Source organism: Spea bombifrons, chromosome 2, assembly GCF_027358695.1.
Source record: "Spea bombifrons isolate aSpeBom1 chromosome 2, aSpeBom1.2.pri, whole genome shotgun sequence".
In the NCBI taxonomy this organism is placed as follows: domain Eukaryota; kingdom Metazoa; phylum Chordata; class Amphibia; order Anura; family Pelobatidae; genus Spea; species Spea bombifrons.
This window is the reverse complement of record NC_071088.1, coordinates 23,152,505-23,174,779: the sequence shown is the minus strand read 5'-3', so window position 1 is coordinate 23,174,779 and position 22,275 is coordinate 23,152,505. Positions and strand designations below refer to the sequence as shown.

The window sequence follows — 22,275 nt, the reverse complement described above, 5'->3', positions numbered from 1 at the left end:
TGGTGCAAATTGTTTGCTGTTGCTTTTGGCACGCAGGATCCAGTTGGGTATGTTTGTTTGTAATGGCATGTTTGTTCCAAATGGTGTAAAATTCAATATGAACTTTGTTTTGTGTGAAACTGTTTGTTTCCAGCCTATTTCTCGTAGGACACACAGATACTGGGTCCATCCTCTGCATTGTAACTGTGGGAAAAAAACGCCATAAAAAACGCCAAGGCAAAAAACCCACATGGCTTTTTCATGGCGTTTTTTCTCTCCCATAGACTTCTATTGGAAAAAAACACCAAGATTTCCTTGCAAAAAACGCCTGAGTGTCAACATGCTGCGATTTTGAAAAACTACCACAGAGCCCAAAAAAGCAGAAAAACGCCAAAGAGGACTGAAAAAACGCCGAACAGAAAAACGCCAAGTGGATATGGCATTGTGCGATTTCCTATTGAAGAACAGCTAACATCTGGCTGCAGCCGTTTTTCACAAAAAAACGCCAGGTGGCGCTATTGGCGTTTTTATAGGCGTTTTTAGCAAAAAAAACCCAAATGGAAACCTAGCCTTAGACTAGCATGATGGAATAAAGAAACAGCCTAATCCCCATAATATATTTTTATTTTTTAAAACATCTTGATGTTGATTGTGCATGGACTGATGCATGTACTATATGCAGATCAGAGCACATTATTTAGTTAGAAAATGACTCATTTAACTGCCTCTACTGAAACCAGAAACCATTAGTGTTAAGATAGCATATATGAGATTGGCTGCTGGTACTTCTATATGCTCTATATGTTGTACTGTTATCAAGCTGTTTTGGTTATAAGCATAAAAAAATGAAAGGGAAAACCCAGACATGTAAGAAAATGAGTGATTTTATTCTAGATTAAATAACCAAAAAAAGACAATAAAACAACCTACCTTTACGGTCGAGACTAAGAAGAGATATAAATTGGTTGATTCCGTTTTGATTGCAAATACAGGTTATGTTTTATTCTCACTATTATTGTTAACTTAACGACAGAAAATGCCTATGTTTTCGATGGATATTCCCTCATACTCCTTACCCCTATTTAAATTTCAGAACTTTGTTTAGATTTAGTTACAGTTTTGTATGAGATGTTAGAGATTCTCTTTTTACGTGACTGTTCACTTTAATTAAAGAACATTGTCTGCTTACTGATCCACTTACAGGAAAAAAAACACTTTTAAAGTTAGAAGGGATAGCAGCTATGTTTTCACTTCTGCTTTTAGTACCATACTGTAGCAGAACGTCCCACTAATTCTGTCTGCCCCCTGGTTTTGAAATTAGTTACCTTTAGGTAGCTTTACTTAGTTATTTAAAAGTTATGATTCTGTGGACAAGATAATTAACTATAAGCCTCATTATCTAAAGAATGCAAAGTGCCTCCTGTGAATAATTTAGAATATTAGAAAGCTTGTCTTGAGCCCCATCCAAGAGTTTTTACCACATCAAAGGTAAACACAATTGGTATATTGAATGGGCACCTCAAATTAACAGGGGTGGTCCTATGTTATAGTCATTTCAAATCTTAACACCATGATAGAGAACATACAAGATTTTCGTATGATAGTATGTTACCCCAGGTAGAGTTCAGGCAATCTTCCAAAACAGTGAAAATAGAGGCGTATGACATTATCCTGGACACTGTCAAATGCCTATTCTATATTTAAAAATATTATTTATTCATGTATATAGCATGTTATAATATATACATTCAAATATATATTATATACTGTGTATATATATATATAATGGACTGGCTAAATCCCTGGTGCTGGGTAGTCATGGCGCCCCGATTTTTAGATCGGACTCCTAACTTTTTATGCCATTTTATTTTGATTTCTATGGTTGTATCTCTTCCTGGGGAAAAAAAATATGCTGGCTCCCAGATTTTTATATTTGGCTCTTAACTTCTACAAACAAAATGTTTGCTGTGATGTAAGACATTCTCTGTGTGAAAGCAGAATTTGATTTGCTCTGTTGGATTCTGTCACTTTGTTACAATATAGAAAATGAACAGCAGATTGTCCACTGGGGGAGGGGGTGTCTTGCCTTTTAAGGTATGTTTACATAAAAAGATTACTCTGTATAACACAGAAAGTAATGATGTGGGAAATATTGGTGAAGTTGGTTCTGTGGGTAAAGTTTTGTAGTAAATACGTGAATATATTATTTATAGCAGCCTATTCACTAGTCAATGCTTATCCCACTGCTCTGCTGTGTCCTGAATGTACAATCCCCCTTTTTTTCGGATGATGGAATTTTTAATTCATTACATTACCAAATCTTTAATACTGCATTACAGCAGTCTGTGGAAAGCTGTCTTAACCACTAATTATGTTTTATCTTTATAATTTTTTGTATCTTTGATTAAATAAGACATTTGTTTTATATGCATAAAAAAAGTTTCTGTAAATCCACTAGCTACTGCACCTGGGGTCTGTCTATAATCCATTCAATAGAAATGATTAACTTATGATTCCAAGCATTATGCAGGAAAGAGTCAGTGTTTGTTCTGATCCAATTATCTTAAAGGGACATTCCAGCCATCATATATACTTTTATTTTTATGATAGGTGGGTGGTAAGTTTTCATAACGTCCATTTTGCAAATGCATGGGGCCGGGATTCTGCAGAATCCCCCCAAATGCATTTGCCCCTATTCCCACCCCCTCCAGCTAAATGCCCTGCAGGAGGTGCATTCGGCCGGATGCATCTCCCTATATGTGATCTACTCTCTTTCAGTCAGATCCTGCACTAGCTCTGCTCAACACTACATTCAAGGGTTTGTTTAGACCCCAGTGCACATATGTAAAGTCTTCCCATTGATTACAGTGGGGCGCTTTCCTCCCCTGCTTAAGCTGTCAATCAGTGAAATGAATATTCCCATTGATTTAATTGGCAGTACTGTCCTGTCACTGACTGACAGCCAATCACTGGCAAGAAATTTCAAATCATGGAGAAGGAAAGAAGATTTTGTCAAATGGCTGTAAATTCTTTGTCTTTTTCCATTTTGGCAGAATGCATATTAAAGTTCTCACAGAGTACGTTGTATAGATTTTTTATCCAAATTAGTGTATTGCTCATTGAAGGATGCATCAGCATGGTTTGGGTTTGTAAGTATTCAGCATTCACTTGAGCCAACTACCTTGCACAGACAGTTCAACCATAACTTAATAATAATTGTAATATTACTTTCTTTTACAGATATCCAGCTTCCAACTTCCCCTTAAACTTTTTTGAAAATGAGAATAACTCCCTGCATTTAAAAGAGGGACAAGAAAATGTAAATGGACCACACAGCTATCATATGCATTGAAGTGTACATGATGGCTGGAATGTGCCTTTAATTTTATGGGTTCCTGAATATGCTGCATGCTTGAAAGTTAAATGCATTCTCTTTCGTTTCTAACTTGGACCATAAAATACAACAGAAATGTCTTGTTGGCCCTTGCTGACTAGCATACATTATGCATCACAGTTACGTTGAATAAGAACTACTCTCCACATATTTGACACTGAGTTAACTGCAGTGGTTACTAAATAACCTTATGAAAATTCAAAAAGTGTAACGCTTGCTACATTTAAACAAATATTAAGTCATTTTCTTTTTACTTTATTTGAAAAGTTTATAATTGGAAACCTATAATACATAAAATGTTTACAAGTGAAATTATTATATATATATATATGTATAATGGTGACGTTCCAGAACATTAATGAGTAATATTGGGACATTTTTAAATACTGGTTAACTAAATAAATTCCAGAAACAAGAAATTTTGTCTAAGCGCCAGCTGAAGTGTAAATTTTATGTTTTGCTACATACATTTCCAAACCAGAAAACTAACATTAAACAGTAACATACTGTAGCAGATAAATGTGGGATGCTGCAAAGGGACACTAGTTGAGGGACGCTGATGGGTCTCATTGGTGTTCTTGGCTGTAAACTGTAAATACAAGTTGAACACACTGTATCTGTGCCAAGTCAGAAAGCAGACTGAAGGCTATAGAGAATGTTGTTTTTCCAGAGAGGAGATAATTTGGTCTATCCAGTTTAATAACACCGTAGATGAAAATGGATTATACCCATGTCTGCAAATGTTGCTATTTTTTGCATTTATTACCTTTAATAGTTTCATATGTTTCATGTAAATTATACTAATTTGTTTTTACCAGTGTTCCAAAACTAGCACTCCCTTGGGGTTAGAACAAATGTTGTGACGATTGTTGAGATAAAACCTGCAAATGATATGGTATTTATAAAAAAAATTACTTCGGCTAGCCTTGACCCGACATGGGTGATAATCTAACCTGTTTTTGTTGGCAGTATGTAGCAATTAAATGTTCCTTATTTTTTTTACCTTATTACCACACTACCCTTCTAATATCGTAGTCTTATTTTTATGTTTAGAATGGAAACTGGTGGTTTATGTACAAAGGTCCTTTATGTATGTCAATGAGGTTAGTGATTCTCCTTAACAATAGTATGTTATGAGGTGTTCTTAAATGTGCTTAATATTATAATTTGGTTTGTCTTCCAGTTTTCTAAGAGTGGAATGGAATAACCATGAATGGTGATGCACCTAATCAGGATTCTTCCTCTCAGCTCCCTGACTGGAAGGAGTTCTGTGAGCTTCATGCACAGGCTGCCGCTGCGGATTTTGCCCAAAAGTTCTGCCAGTTTTTGAAAGAGAATCCTCATTACAATGCCCCAGGAGCAGAAACATCATTCTCCCACCACTTTGCAGCCAATTTTTTAGACTTCTTCAGTTTTGAGGTTAGCAGGGTATATGTATCTGACTCTCCATCAAAGTATAACATTGTACCTTTTGTAGGTCTTCAGAATTGCCAGGTGCCTTTAGCTAGAAATTTTGTACCAAGAAAAGAAGAAACATCAACAGAATCTTTGGACAGCATGGACAATCCTGTCACAAACAGAAGTCGGACTCAGGGCCGTGCTCACAAGGTCTCCTCTTATGGCCAGTCACGCAGTTCTGAAGATGTTTCAGTTCATGGAAACCCCAAGACTAAGTTTAAGAAGGGCTTTTCTTTGAGGAACATGAGTTTGTGTGTAGTAGACGGTATGAAAGAAATGTGGCACAGAAAGTCTTCTCCAGAACCAGGTTTGGATAATGGGCAGACGAGACGCTCAGAACGTGACCAGTGTACTCTTGGTAGTAAAGAACACGTTGAGCCACGCGAAAAGTGGACTCACAAATTACGGCTGTCAAAAATGCAGCCATCGAAGATTGATGTAGTTGACATTCAGAGAGAGGGAACGCTAAGGTACATGGTGGCAGATGACACAAACTGTGTTGGTAGCTCTCAATGGCAGAAATGCCGTTTGCTTTTGAGGAAAGCAGTCAAAATGGAGGGAGAAAGATTCCTGCTTGAGTTTTTTGTGCCTCCAAAGGTAAGACTGATAGCTTTGGGTTTATTCTTTCACTTACTTTGTATTTGTCATTTGTATTGCAAAACTTCAGAAGTTCTTTTAAAACTCAGTGCAGGCATAAATTATTGAAAATGCAAACGATTCCATAAATAACCCATATGCTACGCAAAGAACATTGGAAAGGAAAGACTTCTTTTTAGTGTTGTAATTGTTACACAGTGAATTGTTAGTTATTGATAAAAAAAAATAATGCATATGCTTATGACTAAGTACGTAAGCTTCTGTTTTGTTCTGCTGTGGTGTGTTTTGCTCCATGTAAATATGATTAAACACTTACAAGCTTTGGATTGACACTTCAGAACTCCAGCAGGAATAGATACATATGAAATTGTGAGACTTGCTTCTCTCAGCTTTCCCAGTAGAATGTATAGAGAATGTTTCAGTTTCTGATTGTGAATGATTCCTGCTATGCATTTCATTCTTCTAGTTTATTTATGTAAAGACTTGTGGAAATGACAGTTGTCTTTCTTTCATATTCTGTGTTTATTTAATAAATATATTAACTTCTGGCCCAAATACAGCACTTGACCCCCTTACTATAATAAATGGCTAATTCATCCCAAAAGCCTACTTGGACTATCTCAAAATAGACCAGAAATCCGCTTATATTTGGATTATATATAATATAACCTTCACTAGTCTACCTATTGATTTTTTGATTTGGAGTGGTACAATTATCTAATTTCCAACTACAGTTAAAAGTATTCCATATATACCGTATTGGCCCGAATATAGGCCGCACTTTTTTCCCCCACTTTAAGTCTTTAAAGTGGGGGTGCGGCCTATATTCGGGGTCTAGCGCCCGACGCCCGGGACATGCAGTCCCGGGCGCCGGGCAGGCAGCGGGGTTAGGATACAGATCCCCCGCAGCGGTGCAGGGGACCTGCATCCTACTGTCTGATATGCTCAGACAGCCTCCCCTGCCGGCACTTTCCACGGGGGGGAGTACCGGCACGGGAGGTTGTCTAAGCGCATTGCACGGACGTTCACCGGCAGCTGCGATGCGCCGTTGCCGGTGAACGTGCGCACGATGCATTCTAACCCCCCCGACTTACCAGGGCAGACTCCCGGGTGTCTTGCAGGGCCGGCGGAAGACATCTACGCAATACGCGTATACAACTTCCGGTGCCGGCACTTCCGCTGAGTGCCGGCACCGGGAGTTGTATACACGATGTGCATAGATGTCCCCCTCCGGCCCCGTAAGACACCCGGGAGTCTGCTCTGGTAAGTCGGGGGGGGGGGGCAGAGTGGTAGCATATCGCGGGGAGGACAGAGTGGCAGCGTATCTCGAGGGGGGGGAGGACAGAGTGGCAGCGTATCTCGAGGGGGGGAGGACAGAGTGGTAGCATATCTCGGAGGGGGAGGACAGAGTGGCAGCATATCTCGGGGGGGGGAGAGGACAGAGTGGCAGCATGTTTTTTGGTGCTTTTTTAAAGAAAAAAACTTTTTCTTTAAAAAAGCACCAAACTTTTAGGGTGCGGCCTATATACGGGGGCGGCCTATATCCGAGCCAATACGGTAATTACATTGAAATAAAGACATTTAACATCTTTGATGTATAAAAAGTGCAAAGTTATTTATATAATAAATACCTAGTACTACTACTTAAACTACCATAGGCTCTATGGGACAGGGACCTCCTTTCCTAATGTATTCATACCAGTTATATCCCAAACAAAATCTGTAGATTACAGTACATATTATATGACTGCACTTATGTACCTACTTTTATTTATTATACTGTAAAGTGCAATGCAAATCTGTGGCACCATCATAAAAACACATATACAGCAGACACATGGCAACTCAAGGGGCTTAAAAAAAGTGAAAGCCATCATTGGAGACAGCATTGGAGTCTAACTTTCCTATAAGGCTAACTATGAGTTCCACAGTAGCACCTGTCACAAAAAAATAACTAGTTATCTAGTCATACAGAGAATGTCTGGAGAGGTGTACACGTGCTCTGTTGGAACATTACATTTATTTGGAAAAAACTATTACTTCATTTTGTGTTTTTAGAAAGGCCATGGCATTTTTGCCATATTATTAGTAGCGTCATTGAAATGTACATGTAACTTTAATTTATTACATGACATTACTTTATGTCTTTGCCACCTTTTTGGTAAATTCACAAGAGTTTGAGATCAGTAAATTTATTTATGTGCCAGGCATAGTCAAATTTGGGTGGGCATAGGGTACCTCTTGAGCAATCATGTTTTAAGAACAAAGATATGCTGAAAGGATCGTGTCATTTATGGAATATACACTTCTAATAAATTTGCTATTTTATGTTATATGAAACATTGATCTTTTTGTGGTAGGAAGTAGATTCCTAGCTCAATTTTTGTACATGGCACCAGTTAGTCTAGAATCAACTCTGGTGCCAGGTCTAACTTGTTGTTTTCATCAACATACATAATTAATGTAATATGCTTTTATCCTTCTGTATGGTGACAATAAACCTATGTATCTTTTGCAGTCTTCAAAACCTAAAGTAAGCATTCCTCTGTCTGCCATTATTGAGGTTCGGACAACAATGCCATTGGAGATGCCAGACAAAGACAACACGTTTGTATTAAAGGTATTGCTTATATTATTGATGTTTTATTGTGATTTCATCACCATTACATCTTGAAGGAAAGTTTCAAGGACACGTGAAACTTTGTCCTCTCATCACAAGATGCTATAGTTGTTCAGCATAGGTAAAGATTTCATTAGAACATATAAATATAGCAGTATGTATATCTGGTAAATTCATTTTTTGACTGATAATCCTGTATCTGTGTAATGATATTTTTGAAAAACAAAGTTTGTGTCTTTCAGTTTGTCTATTAGGACACCAATGATGGTATTGTTAGGTTCCGTAAGCCTCTACCACTCACTTTTCACAAAATAACCATTAGAAGATTGAATGTAATTCACAGCAAATGGCAAAATGGAGGGATGTTTGTTTCATTCCTTGAGAATAACTAAAAGCCTATATTCTTGAAACCAAGTGCTTTCTTTATTGTTTAAACTGATGTAAATAGTTTAATAAATAAATTATTTCATTAGACAATGAGTAACCATGATATTCAGCTAGAGGCCTTCCACTACAATATGAAATCCAAATATGATTATTATATATACTCATAAACTTATTGTAGCTTTGTGAGACAGAGCAAAATAAAGTAAAGTTCCCCAAATTCTGATGTATGGCAGGCACTACGTAAACATCTTTATTTTGAGAAAGACCATCTCTGTTGTATTTTTCCTTGTTAAGTTAAGGAGCAAGGTTTAATGCCGCCATTCAAACCATAATGCTAAATGTTGTATTAAGATCATGTTGTATCATGTTTTGGCTGTGCAACATAGATGCATGCTATCCTGACCTAAAGTTTTATGAAAACCAGGCCCCTTTTTGATATCAAATCTATCAAAAAAGAGTCTAAGCTGGATAGTTTCAAAAGGTACCAGTTATCCAGTCCACGTAGACAGTAGACTTGGGCGCCGGCCAACTCTTCGTGTTCATCTTCATGGTGAAAAAAATCATCTTATTCCACGAATATTCGCCCGTTCTTCATGTTCATTTTTTTCTTCATTTTTTTTTTTTTTTAGAAGGGGTTAATACAGGGTTAACTCAGTACGCAGCAGCTTTGGTGGTAGGAGGGGCAAGTGCACCTGTCTTCATTGGTTGATGGCAGACGAGCCTCCCTGCTGGTGACCAATAGAGTTGCTTGTACAGAATTTTAAAATCCTGGTGCTGAAACTCAGCCTGGGGAGACCAGTGCTCTCCCTGCTCCTAGAGTTAAAGGTCTACGGACTCCAGACGGAGTTTCACCGGCAGGGCCCTCCTCTGGCATCAACCAGTTAACTCCTCGCGAACCTACGGATTTCTGCTCCTGTTAACCCCTGCGATGCTGCGTAGATAAGGTAGGCTAGATGGGGAAGGGACCAGGGAGATTAGTAGATTAACGAAGACAAACACAAAGATTCGTCGTGTTCTGTGTCTTCGTGTGCGTTTTGCCGCCACCATGTTCGTTTCTTTGGTATCCGGGCTAAACAAGGAAAACGCACCCTTCGTGTTTGTTTTCATGTTGGCCCAAATACGAATGACAAGTCTTATAGACAGCATATAGCATTTTCATAGTTAAAGAAATATGCTGTTTAATGCTAGCATGCTAGTGCCTGAAATTTAGTATCCTTTTATGGGGAGAATCAGAGCCATAGGAAGGGTGAGGCAAGTGAGGCACTCGCCTCAGGGGGAGCTGTGAGGGGTCACAGAAAGCAGGTCCTCAAGGGTGAGCCCTGGCACTCACCATGTGGACAGCCTCTCCCCTGTTGCTCCAAACTTGGGTAAGGGTTGCGCAGAGGCTCTACCCTTTTGAGACAGAAGAGTCAAAAGAGTAAGCGGAACTGTAAGAAAGGAGACAGGGACATGGAAGTGATCGGCAAAGAAGGTAGGGAGACATTGAGTGAGAGAGTGTGAGTAAGCCCATGATGCCCAGCAAGCCAAAATATTTTTGTGTTACTTGTTGAGCATCATAAATAGTTCTCAGTAGCAGTATGTGTTAGAAGCTATGCTGCACAACTATTTGTCTGGCTCATTTTATAGTGCTATACCTCCATCAATCTCTAGCTCAGCATATAGTGACAGGAGTTTTGGTGTTCCACCATCAGTGCCTGGCTCAGTATATAGTGATGAGCGTTATGGCTCACTATATAACAATGGTAGTCATGCTGTATCACTATATAATGATAGAATTCATGGTGTACCACTTTCCGTGTCTGCATCACAATATAGTGATAGGAGTCATATTGTACCTCCGTTAGTGTCTGGATCACTGTATAATGAAGGGAGTTATGCTGTATCACTGTCTGTGTCTGGCTCACTATATATATTGATGGCAGTTATATTGGGCCACAGTCAGGCTCAGGATATAATGATGATAGTTATACTGCATCACCTTTAATATCAGGCTTACTATTTAATGATATTATGTTGTACAATTGTCATTGTATAGCTCAATATATAATTATGGGAGTTATGCAGTACAACCATCAGTGTCTGGCTCAATGTATAGTAATAGGATTTATGCAGTATAACATATGTCACGCTGACTATGTGCTTATGCTCACTATGAGCTGCACTGTATCATATTTAGGTCTGCTAACTGTATACTGATGAAGGCTATGCTATAACACCTGCATATACACAATGAGGATTATAGCACACAACCCCTAGAGTGCCAAAGTTTACTTTACAGTCCTATTGACCCTAATGTCCCATTAAACTTATGCAAAAACTTGCTCATGCCACAACTAGCACAAGATGTGAATAAATCACTGGATTTGGGGAAATTTGTTTTAGTTCTAATCCTCTGCAGTTCGAGTGTCATTAATGTTCTTGTTAATAATTCTACTTTGATCTAAATAACCTTCTGTAAAAATCTAAGGGGGTGCATTTTCCCGTTCTTGCCTTGGGTGGAAAAGGAGCTAGATACAGCTCTGGGGAGAATTTTCAACTTGGATTTACAAAAAAGGCAGGATTTTTTTTATTTAATAAAAAATGACACATACTCAGTTTATACAGCTGTAAACACACTCAAAACATACACATTATATCTCAGCCACACAACACGAACATACAAGCATGCATGTACATTCTTGCATGACTCTGCTGAACATTAGCCTTCGGAATGATCCCAGACAGCGGAACACTCTTCCATTATTAGTTTGACCTTCAGATACAGCTGTACCTGGTGTTGTGCACATGGTGCACTGTCCTTTATTATGTGGCCAGAATTGGTGCCATAACAGTGCCTGAGAAATGGGAATGTATTATTTCCCAAGTAAACAAGGGATGTGTTCTACATATACAATGGTAATCCAGTGGGGGGTCTGATCAACCCAAAGTTATTAATGTGTGTATGTGTATATGCTGTATACCTGCGTAGTGTCATCAAATATTCATACCAAGGCTCTGCTGAATAGTGCAATGCATGGGAAGGAGACTTCTGTTAGATACCCTAGTAATGTTAGAGGTTTCATAGTTTTATTCCTTGTTTAGTTTAGAACTGATTTTTGTATTTGTTTTTAGCATGCACACAAGATTATATGTGGTTTAAAGGCTAGAACTTTTTCTTAGGGTGTGTCTAAAAAAAGGTTGGGACTCCAGAAATGGTTTTATTGTGGCTTCACCACATTCTTGTTTTAGTCTATTCATTCTTTGGCTACTTCCCTGGTACAGGCTGGTGGAGGTTGAGTTTGACATGTAAATTTCATTCCGTAAGCACACGTTCATCAAACAGCTTGAAGCAAATATTTCAACATGAATAGCAGTAGAGCTATCACCAGTGAAGTAGATAGGAAATGGTAGAATAAAGACTATTACCTTTATTGGTTAACTGATTTAATAGCCAATCTTGCCTTTTTATTGCTTAATGCCACTGCACTAAACTTATAATTGTCTGTTACATGGATCATGCTCGACATCCTGTGCTCTACATAAGTACATACTTCTGTTTGGCGATTCAAGCTTTTTTGTATGTATTTTGTTATACCCTTACAACCACATAGTTGCACTGGCATTTCCTGTTATCTGAAAGGTCTAAAGAAGTCTTCAGGGGACATGAGGATAAACTAAACCACAGATCTTTCTTAAGACATTAGATGTATAATACTGAGGCATATTAAGATGAAAATGAATAGTAACTGAAGTTTAATGAAATTAATGTATAGAAATAGAAACAACTTTACAATTCCTTAAAACCATACACATTTGAGAGTCACAACTTTACATTATTAAGTTAGAACGTATGCCTTGTCTCGGTAAGGGAGGCTGTTATTCTTAAATATTAATAGTGAGTGTTACTTTTATACGGTAATTTGGTAGTGGCATAGCGGATAACTATCCAGGGTATGCTGGAAGGCAACTTGGTGGAGAGTGAGAAAGAAGAAACTGGCCCAGAGACTTCAGGCCAAATCTAGAGAGTGTCCAGAGATTGGTAGCATATACTGCCATACCTACACTGATTCCCTCTAAGTATCACTGGACATTGCTATTTGAAGCTAAATACAGTATACATCTATATGCACATATTCATATAAACACATACCATGGTTTATTCAATAAACAATGAGCTGCGGTCAGTTGCATTGTGAAGATCCAGCTAGGCCCCTCTCACAGGAGGACATGAGGATAAATTAAGCCAAAGGTTTTCCGAAGACATCAGATGTATACCTAAAAAGGACTCTAATATGCATTCTTAGTTTGGAGGCTGTATGTGACACTATATGTGCCTTTACCATCACAAATTAACATACATAATGTCACATGTTGTGTGAATAGTTAAAGATTTTGTTTTCCTTTTAGGTAGAAAATTCTGCAGAGTATATTTTAGAAACTATTGACTCTCTTCAGAAGCACTCTTGGGTAGCTGATATCCAGGATTGTATAGACCCAGGGTAAGTGTAGTACAGTTAATTTTATAAACGCAGGGATTCAGTAAAGGTGCTGTTACACATACCTTGATTAATTTAACAAATTAGTAACTAAATGCACCATTGGAAACAAAATACATATTGCTGTTGAATGCCCAAACCCTCCCCTGAACTAATTGTCATATAAAATTTGGCTTCATTTATATTTTTTCTCGAAGAGATCATTGTCATATGACACAAAGCCAGGCATTAGTAGGCTGTCGGCATCTTAAAAATGTAATTAAACCTTTAGTGTTAATGATAAAATGAAAGACCTGCTAAGACTTTTATTGGTTATGGTTGTAAGGTCCATTCATCACTATTGTGATGAATACTCTTTAGCTATAGATTGGTTCTGTTAGTCCAAAATGTTATGTTATGCACCACTTGTTATGTCCTGTTTACCCATTGTACAGCATTGCAGAATATGTTTGCACTATTTAAATCAATAGTATCATAGCATTGAAGATTTCCCTTAGTGAAAAAGTACTGTACCAATTTAAAATTAAAAAAGTAAATGAAAACATTAATGAATTGTCCAATTCACAGTTCTCTTTTGTACACAGAGACAGCGGAGAAGACATAGAACTCTCATCTTGTGGACAGGGTGCATGTCTACCAGGCAGAGTATCATCGTGTAGCTGTGAGTTTCTGGCAGATGGTAAGTGTGGATGGCTTTGGAGAGCTATGCTTGTCAGATTAGATTGTATATAAGCCTCTTAGGAACTGGTTTTAAAAAAAATAGTGTATGCTTTGCTAAGTTTTTCCTTATCAAATCTAGTACCATGTGTATAAACATTATAGATATGGTCCCCGGCCAACAACTGTCTGTGCAAGAGGGAAATAACGTTTTGGTTTCTTGGATAAGGGTACAACAGACCTGTTCTTTTATTGAGCCAGATATCTCTTCCAGGCTCCTGAGTGCTATTACATATGGAGGCACAGTTCCCTCTCATTAGGTCACATTATATATGTTTGTGTTAACTTATTCTTATGTTTCATACCATGGGCATAGGAACCCCTAAATATCTGAGGGGGGGCAGCATTCTCCTCAATCCTGCCCCTGAGTCTGTGTTTCTCTTACCAATTTGAGCCTAACAGTAAGCTGTAGTTTTAGCTGCTTGCATTACCATGGTAGCACGCAAACCAAGCAGCAACAGGAGCAGAATCCTCGTGGTGAGACAGCTCAGTGAAGTGGCAGTGGAGCAGAGCAATGTAAGTTCAATTGCTCCACTGCCTGCTGCCTCTGTAAAACGATATATGCCTAATTTATCATTTATCCACCCCCCTCCCCGCAATTTTTTTGGGGGGGTCTGCACCCCTGGTTCCTATGCCCATGCTTCATACCTAACTTTTCTATTTTCTAATACATTTACAGCGCAGTAAACATAGTCTAACTAGCCCAAGTACCTTAAAGATGATGATATGCAGCAGTCATTCAGCAACCTACAACCTCTCTTCCTGTATTTCATCTTTGTCTTGCCCATTTACAGCCTTGCACTTTTAACAACCCTGGTGAAAGTGGTTCAATTTTTCTTGATGCAAACAGCTGCAGCCCTGGCACATAAGTCTTAACAGATGCACCCAAGGCTCATGGCAATTTTCCACTGAAAACTAGATTTGATCTGCAGATTTGACACTCATTGAAATGTCACATACTATAGTGAACAGCATTCTGTAGACTGAAACAAAACGGGAAAGTACTATGGAAAAAGTAATATTTTTCTTTGAGCACAAATTGCAGTATGATATACAATTATACATTAAATTTCTGTTCTATTCAATCTTCAATCTCTTCTATTTAAACAGATCTACCTCTGGGAAAGGAGGGTACTGAATTAACTAGCTCTGTCCTATACAGGTTCTTTCTTATTCTGTTCCTTTAAACACAAAACCACATACTTCACATCAGAGCCAGCCTTAAGTGTTCTGGCGCCCTGTGCCGACTACTCCTCTGGCGCCCCCTTCTCACTATGATGTCATATTCCGGCGCTCAACATGAAATGCCGGCACCGCGAAGGAGTCATGGAGAGTGAGAGGTGCCGAGCGGTTGCTGAAAACTTCACGAGCAACCGCTTGGCGCCCCTGCCCAGGACTTAAATAAAAAGCATTATTTTGTTGGGGTTTTTTTAAAACTTTATTTAACATTAAGGATGTTAAAGTTTAAAAAAACCAACAACAACAAAAAAACAATGTTTTAATTTAAGTCCCGGGCAGGGACTTACTGATTTTATATATTGTGTTTTCATAATGGATGTGTGTAGTCATATAGCTGCAGGCATTTGATTAAGTTGTTTGTATGCTTGTGAACCTACCATTTTACAAAACAACAAAGCAAACAAAAAAATAACCCCTGCTTATTGTTCATGTTATATTTACACAAGTCCCTTTAAATAGGTTATCCAAGGCTGAGTGAATCATTTTGATTTATAACCGAAGAGCCAGCAGATGGTAAAATATAACTATGTACACGTTGCAAAAAAAAGAACTGAAAGAAAATATTTTATCTTTTGCAGGTGTATACCGTCCCCTGGAAGCAGGAGGTCATGATATTACTTCCACATCTGCTGTCTCTCTTCCTCCACCTGCTTTACCTTCTCAGGGAAGAAACAGGGAACAGGCTTCTGCAGATCATCTTGTGCACATTCCACTAGAGAATTTTCTGCAGACCTTGGAATCTCCACCTTCTAACCATGCCGCAGGTAACTTACACAAATGTATGAGTGTATTACAAACTTTTAGTTGCCAGAACCATGGGTCCGCTGATGCATCCTTTGGGTTTGATGCTTTACAGTATCTTATGAAAACATTGATAAAGTACAAATACTTTTACATTCTGGATCATTTTTATAAATGTGAATTACCAAGTCACTAGCCACAAAACCTTTAACAATATGTAAAGAAAAACATACCTTTTAAGTGTATTTATATATTACAGTGGGAAATTAAAGTGTTTGGTTTTATTTTGTGGTTTTAGGTGAAGAAGGTGACAAAGAAGTCAATATAAATTTGTTAGATTTCCCTTGGTTCCATGGAACTTTATCTCGTATTAAAGCGGCTCAACTTGTGCTTTCTGGTGGAGCTCGGAGTCATGGACTTTTTGTCATTCGTCAAAGTGAAACACGTCCAGGGGAATATGTACTGACTTTTAACTTTGAAGGCAAAGCAAAGGCAAGTATCCTGAATGTAGACATTCATCTTATAAATAAACCTATGTTTCTAAATCACATACAGCAGTCCCCTTTTTCAAAAGGGTATCACAGAGAAGCACCACGGTGTTGTGATTAGTAACTCACTGGGACACTGGGAGCAGCCATGGGGTTCAGATAATCCCAATTAAATTAGTCCTTAATTTTATTAGGTAACTGTCCCTCTTTGGTGGCTGACTTGATCATTTAGGGATGAGAGAAGATGACATTATGACAGAAAATCAATTGAAACGTACCTTAGTCCCTTACTTCAAACCAAACATCTCAAAAGAAATTGCAAAATGTACAGTGTATGACTTTTTTTAAATAAATGAGATATGTTAAAAGCCATGATAGTTGTCTGTAAGGTAAACATCTCATTTTTTTCTGGCAGCATCTGAGATTATCTCTCAATGAAAATGGCCAATGCCATGTGCAGCATCTGTGGTTTCAAACCATTTTCGACATGCTGAAGCACTTTCACTCTCATCCCATACCCCTGGAATCTGGCGGCTCTGCTGACATTACTTTACGCAGCTATGTTGTTGCTCATTATCCCTCATCTGGTGAGATAAATTCTTCTTTGGTTGCATTTTTGTTACATTTGTTTAAAACTGGGAGTTTATTCTATGGGTAAAAATGAAACAATGAGTTGGCTATTATAAGGTATACTGTCATATATCAAAGGTAAAAACTGCTCGCTGAATTGTACTGCCTAAAAAGAATATTACACAAACTCATAAGACACATGCCTTGGTGTTTGAGATTTTCAGGTGGTTACATAGGTGGCCTAAGGTTGACTAAACATTTCATTTTTTCCCATTACTTTTTTAACCCAAACTCTAACCGTCCTCTAGACATAAGAAAACAAAAATTCCATAACGGGAATGGTGAACGCTGCAGATGGGGTCCTGTTCAGACCCCTGTGCAGAAAAACTTCCAATTGATTTCAGTGAGAATGTTTTTTTATCCACTGATTGGCTGCTTTAAGCAGTTCTCAGATGGTTCAGGGTATGCTTTCTTACTTAGTGGAACTGTCTCCTGTGCATATTCAGGATGTTAGTTTTACCTTTCTGTGGCACATAAAATTAGCTTAGGTCTGTCTAACGATTTCTTAGAAATTCTAGATAATTCTAAAATGTATCAATTTAAGAAAAGCTAATCCTTGGCGAACCCAACTGAATTACTTAGTTGAGGTTGTTTCCTGTTAATGTATTTGTTGGTTTTTAAAAAATATTTTATTTAAAGAGGAAATTCATTACATATTAAGTGTCAGGATTAAGTTTGGAGCGTAGAAGCAGAGGATATTCCAAAACGATGTCAGGAACAATCCAATAGGTCAGGGGCCCGCGGCGATCAGAGAAAAGGGTAGTCCAAGCTAGGGTCAGGAAACAGACAAGCGGGGTAATCCAATAGGAGAGCCAAAGGTCAAATAACAGAGAATCAAAAAAAAAAAGGGTCTGAAGCAAGGTGAGCAGAGAAGAACAGGAATCTGGGCAATACCAGTCCTCCCTGTAGTTTGCTGAAACTTTAGGCTGCGATCGTGGGTAGATACCGCTACTAATCGCGGAGCTTTTGGAAGGCCTGCAGTGACGGAGGACAGGGGGGGAGACCAGGTAAGGGTGAGAGGGACATCACATTAAGATACCATAAACCGTCATAGATTACATAGCAATCAACTGTACATATATGTGCACAAAGTTTAAACATAAATACAATCAAGGATTACTTAACAAGAATCCAGCAAAGTACATTACGTTGCATTACATTTATTTATAAATCGCCAGCAGATTCCGCAGAGCTGTTACAGTCAGTAGAACAATTTAGAAAAACATACAATAACAAACTGGTGCAAAGGAGAAGAGGGCCCTGCTCTTGCGAGCTTACAATCTAGAGTACACTTATTGATACTTTCACTTGACAGTTCCAGGCATCTCTTGTAGTTAAGGTATATAGTAATGAGCATGAAACTTACCAGATAACAAAACATACTTCAAACCTTACATATTTGTAACTATAGCTTATGACTAGGATTCTACCATATTTGTTTACATTAATGCCTGTGGGACATTAATTTATCATACCTCCCAGGGTGGCACCATATATCAACCTGAATAGATCTGTCCCCAGGACCAGCAGGGCAGGTCCTTCTTCACAGACCTAACCTATGGATACACATAACATAAAATACTGATTAAATCAGAAGGCTAAAAGCCCTGTATTCGAGCCTTGCCTTTTTTAAGTAAGCTGTTTATAGTATAGACTTTACAGTTGCAAACCTCTTTTTAGTTGAATTACAAACCTTGTTGTTGGTTTTTTTACCTAACACCAATTGATATTTAGATGGATCTCTGAATGGAACCCCATCTCTTGTGACATATATCAAGGAGACGAGGATTTCTCTTACAAGAAAACCAGAGGAGGCCACATATAAATTATATACATATAAAATATATAGTTTACACCATGGAAAAATTCAGTGAGGATGAACAGATCCAAATACCAGAGACTTTTGTTTATAATATGCATATGCAATATTCAACTCAATCATTCTGAAAATCTCTTCTGATCAGGCATTGTGGTTTTGGAGAATATAGTGGGCACTATTTAAGACTGACATACAGATAATGACATACAAGTATAAGTATGCATACAATTTGTCTCTGGTATGTGTAAGTACACATACCGACATATATGGAAATATAGTTAGTCCTGTAAGCCATTTTGGTTTCTAGTCTCTATCTCTATTTACCGTATTGGCCCGAATATAGGCAGCACTTTTTTCCCCCACTTTAAGTCTTTAAAGTGGGGGTGCGGCCTATATTCGGGGTCTAGCGCCCGACGCCAGGCAGGCAGCGGGGTCAGGATACAGATCCCCCGCAGCGGTGCAGGGGACCTGTATCCTACTGTCTGATACGCTCAGACAGCCTCCCGTGTCAGCACTTCCCACGGGGGGAGTGCCGGCACGGGAGGTTGTCTAAGCGCATCGCGTGGACGTTCACCGGCAGCGGCGATGCGCCGCTGCCGGTGAACGTCCGCATGATTCATTTTACACCCCCCCCCCGACTTACCAGAGCAGACTCCCGGGTGTCTTGCAGGGCCGGCGGAAGACATCTACGCAATACGCGTATACAACTTCCGGTGCCGGCACTTCCGCTGAGTGCTGGCACCGGGAGTTGTATACACGATGTGTATAGATGTCCCCCTCCGGCCCCGCAAGACACCCGGGAGTCTGCTCTGGTAAGTCGGGGGGGGGAGACAGAGTGGCAGCATAGGTTGGGGGGGAGGGACAGAGTGGCAGCATATCTCGGGGGGGAGCAGAGTGGCAGCATATCTCGGGGGGGACAGAGTGGCAGCATATCTCGGGGGGGGGACAGAGTGGCAGCATATCTCGGTGGGGGGGAAAAAAACTTTTTCTTTTAAAAAGCACCAAACTTTTAGGGTGCGGCCTATATACGGGGGCGGCCTATATCAGAGCCAATACGGTATGTAATTCTGCCTATATACAAACATGTAGACAATATATAAAAATTGCATTAACAACTTCAGTTCTTCTGTGCATCCAAAGTAAAAATTAAAATTGAGCATCTTGAGGTTTAAAAAGTAGCCTTTTTAATGCTGTTAAATTGGAATTATAAATGTTTTACGTGAATTAGTTGAAATTGTTTTGAAATGTAAGTATTATATATAATGAGATTAGAATATGACATGTATAATAATTATATTCTGGACACAGTGTTTAACTGACATATTAAATGTTAATAGTGCATCCAATGTTTTTGGCATTTGTGGACTGATATCCCTGCTGATCAGGCCGTCTAAAGAACTCAATGCCGTCAGCAGGAGTCAGCTCTGTGCTGACAACTTCAGTGTAACATCGTGTGGTCTGTGTGCCAGATAATATGATTGGGCATTCTTTTCAGGCTGTGTCAATGCTGACAAAGCTGTAAGCACTAAGAGGAGTAATAGAGACTTTGTAAGATCTGTCCAAATCCTGCTGGAACCTAAGATCACGCCCTGCCTCCAGATTGCACACAAAAAACACTACTAAAAATTTAAATAAAAAAGTAATCATTTTAAAAATAATTCTAGTGATGTCATCTTGACATCACATAGTCCCCATGATACAAGAGAGATCCCAAGAGTTTCTGTAGCGATGTAGCACTGAGATCAGTCCAAAAATGAAAACAAATAGAAAATATTTTTTAAAAAAAACTATAAAAATGTGTCCAATATTCCAGCAGTGGCACTTATCCTATAAAAGAAAAACTGAAGCAAAAGTAAAGAAGCAAAAACAAAAACAACAACCCACACATATAGTAAAAAAAAAAAAAGTCTCAGTATTATATCAGGAGCACTGTCTACGTGTGCTGATGCTGGGAAGTAAAACATTTTGCCAGATCTAATTCATTTAGGCAATAAACAGCAACCCCGGCCTCATTTACTAATGGTTTAACTGTAATATTATGCTATCAATTACGCTACAAATTTGGTAGTCATTCATCCTTCATTCCCTGAAGCACACTTTCCTGAACAGTACTGTTAACCAAAATCAATTTAGATTTAGAAGAGTCTTTACCTTTTTAAGATTGACTTCCCAATCAATGATTGACCACGTTATACAGTATAAATATAACTGTTGCTCAGTAGTTCTTGTGTTCACAAAAAGGCTAGTCCATGTATCTTTCAAAATGTCACTCAAAATATCTCAAATGACAGACAGCCAGATGTTAACTGGCAAACTTGTTTTTTCTTCAGATGACTGGTGTAAACTTTAGTTGTATCTGTCATGGTAATAGGCCATCTCAGTCTATAAATCACATATAGATTATGTGTGTGTATATATAGACACACACAAACATATTTAACACCTTTAAATGTTCCTCTTTTTTCCCAATAGACTCTGCGCCTTCCTCAAACATGGGATTACAACAAGGCTGTAGGACCGAAAATCATTCTCAACACTACTTCTCAAGCTCTGGTGCGAGTAGTATTCAACCAGGGGTTCCTCCTGAAAGTTTGGCTTCATCCACACATCCAGCATATCACAGAGTGGAAGGGACTCTTGGAGCTCAAAGCCGCAGTAACAGTGCAGAGCTCTTGTTAGAATCCTCAAATGGAAGCACAGAAGATTACCATGAAAGCGATGGATCTCGAAGCAGGACCAGAGCTGTAGAGAACCAGTATTCTTTTTACTAAATAACTCAGATATGATTCACAGCACTGCAGCTGTGCCTGTTTTGAATTCACAACCTATGGTCTGCATTTAATACAACCAAGGTATATTGAGTTAGCTTCTGCAGTAGCCAGAATTCACATTTTTTACCTACCAATGTACTTCTTTATGAGGTGCCATAATTATCAAAATTGCCTGTTTAATAAAACATCCCTGATAGTGACATTTATAATACCCTGACCTGACGGCCACTCCACATTCATGATCTGGGTTTGTGGCAAAATACCATTGCACCTACGTGAAGTGCTTAGGCATGAGGCATTGCTTTCTTTTGTGATGTCACCTCTGCATCCTCCCACAAGGAATCTCGACAAGACTGAGGTTCATTACCAGGCTTTACCTTATTTTGTTTTGCTATTTTAGAAACACACAACTTCAAGCTGTGTTTCAACCCTAAAGGTTGTTTGCAACCCGAACAGTGCTCCTCAAAACACAAACTTCCACCGTCTGTTGCCTTCTACCCATTCCCAACCAGAAAGCCAGAGTGAGTCCTCTCAAGTGTGGAGAAGAATATAACTACTTGCCATTTTCGGTTAGAATATATGTAGCACAAAATCAACCATTAAGAAATGAATGCTGCCTGAGAAAATAACTACCTTATAGGTCTACACAACTGCAAATAAATTGTTCCCAGTTGGGCTATATTATTTATTGTTTTGTTTTTTAGGTGTAAAACAGGAATAATTTATAAGGTTTTATAGAGTTTTTTTTTTTTTTTTTCTGGAAATTACAGAATAATGCATACACAAATGTTTAGCGTATGACAGAGTGGAAATTCCAATCATAATATGATGAGTTGAATTTTATCCAACAAGAAATGCACCTTTACATATAAAAGTGTGTTGCTGCATTATTTTTTCTTAAAAAAACAAAAACAAAACGGTAAACGTAGACTGGGCATATAAATGTTTGTGTTGTAGTTT

General features: G+C 38.6%; 1 protein-coding gene across 1 annotated transcript in view; it reads left to right on the top strand.

Annotated features, from left to right (window-relative positions):
• Window positions 1–21,559, top strand: part of SH2B2 (SH2B adaptor protein 2) — a 37,345-nt gene extending 15,786 nt beyond the window's left edge. Inside the window, exons 2-9 of the mRNA XM_053457144.1 lie at window positions 4,557–5,428; window positions 7,947–8,048; window positions 12,822–12,913; window positions 13,495–13,589; window positions 15,445–15,630; window positions 15,906–16,099; window positions 16,511–16,682; window positions 21,017–21,559. Coding sequence (XP_053313119.1) covers window positions 4,583–5,428; window positions 7,947–8,048; window positions 12,822–12,913; window positions 13,495–13,589; window positions 15,445–15,630; window positions 15,906–16,099; window positions 16,511–16,682; window positions 21,017–21,315 — 1,986 coding nt within the window. The 5' untranslated portion in view covers window positions 4,557–4,582 and the 3' untranslated portion in view covers window positions 21,316–21,559. The remainder of the gene's footprint in view (window positions 1–4,556; window positions 5,429–7,946; window positions 8,049–12,821; window positions 12,914–13,494; window positions 13,590–15,444; window positions 15,631–15,905; window positions 16,100–16,510; window positions 16,683–21,016) is intronic.
• Window positions 21,560–22,275: the final 716 nt, after the last annotated feature.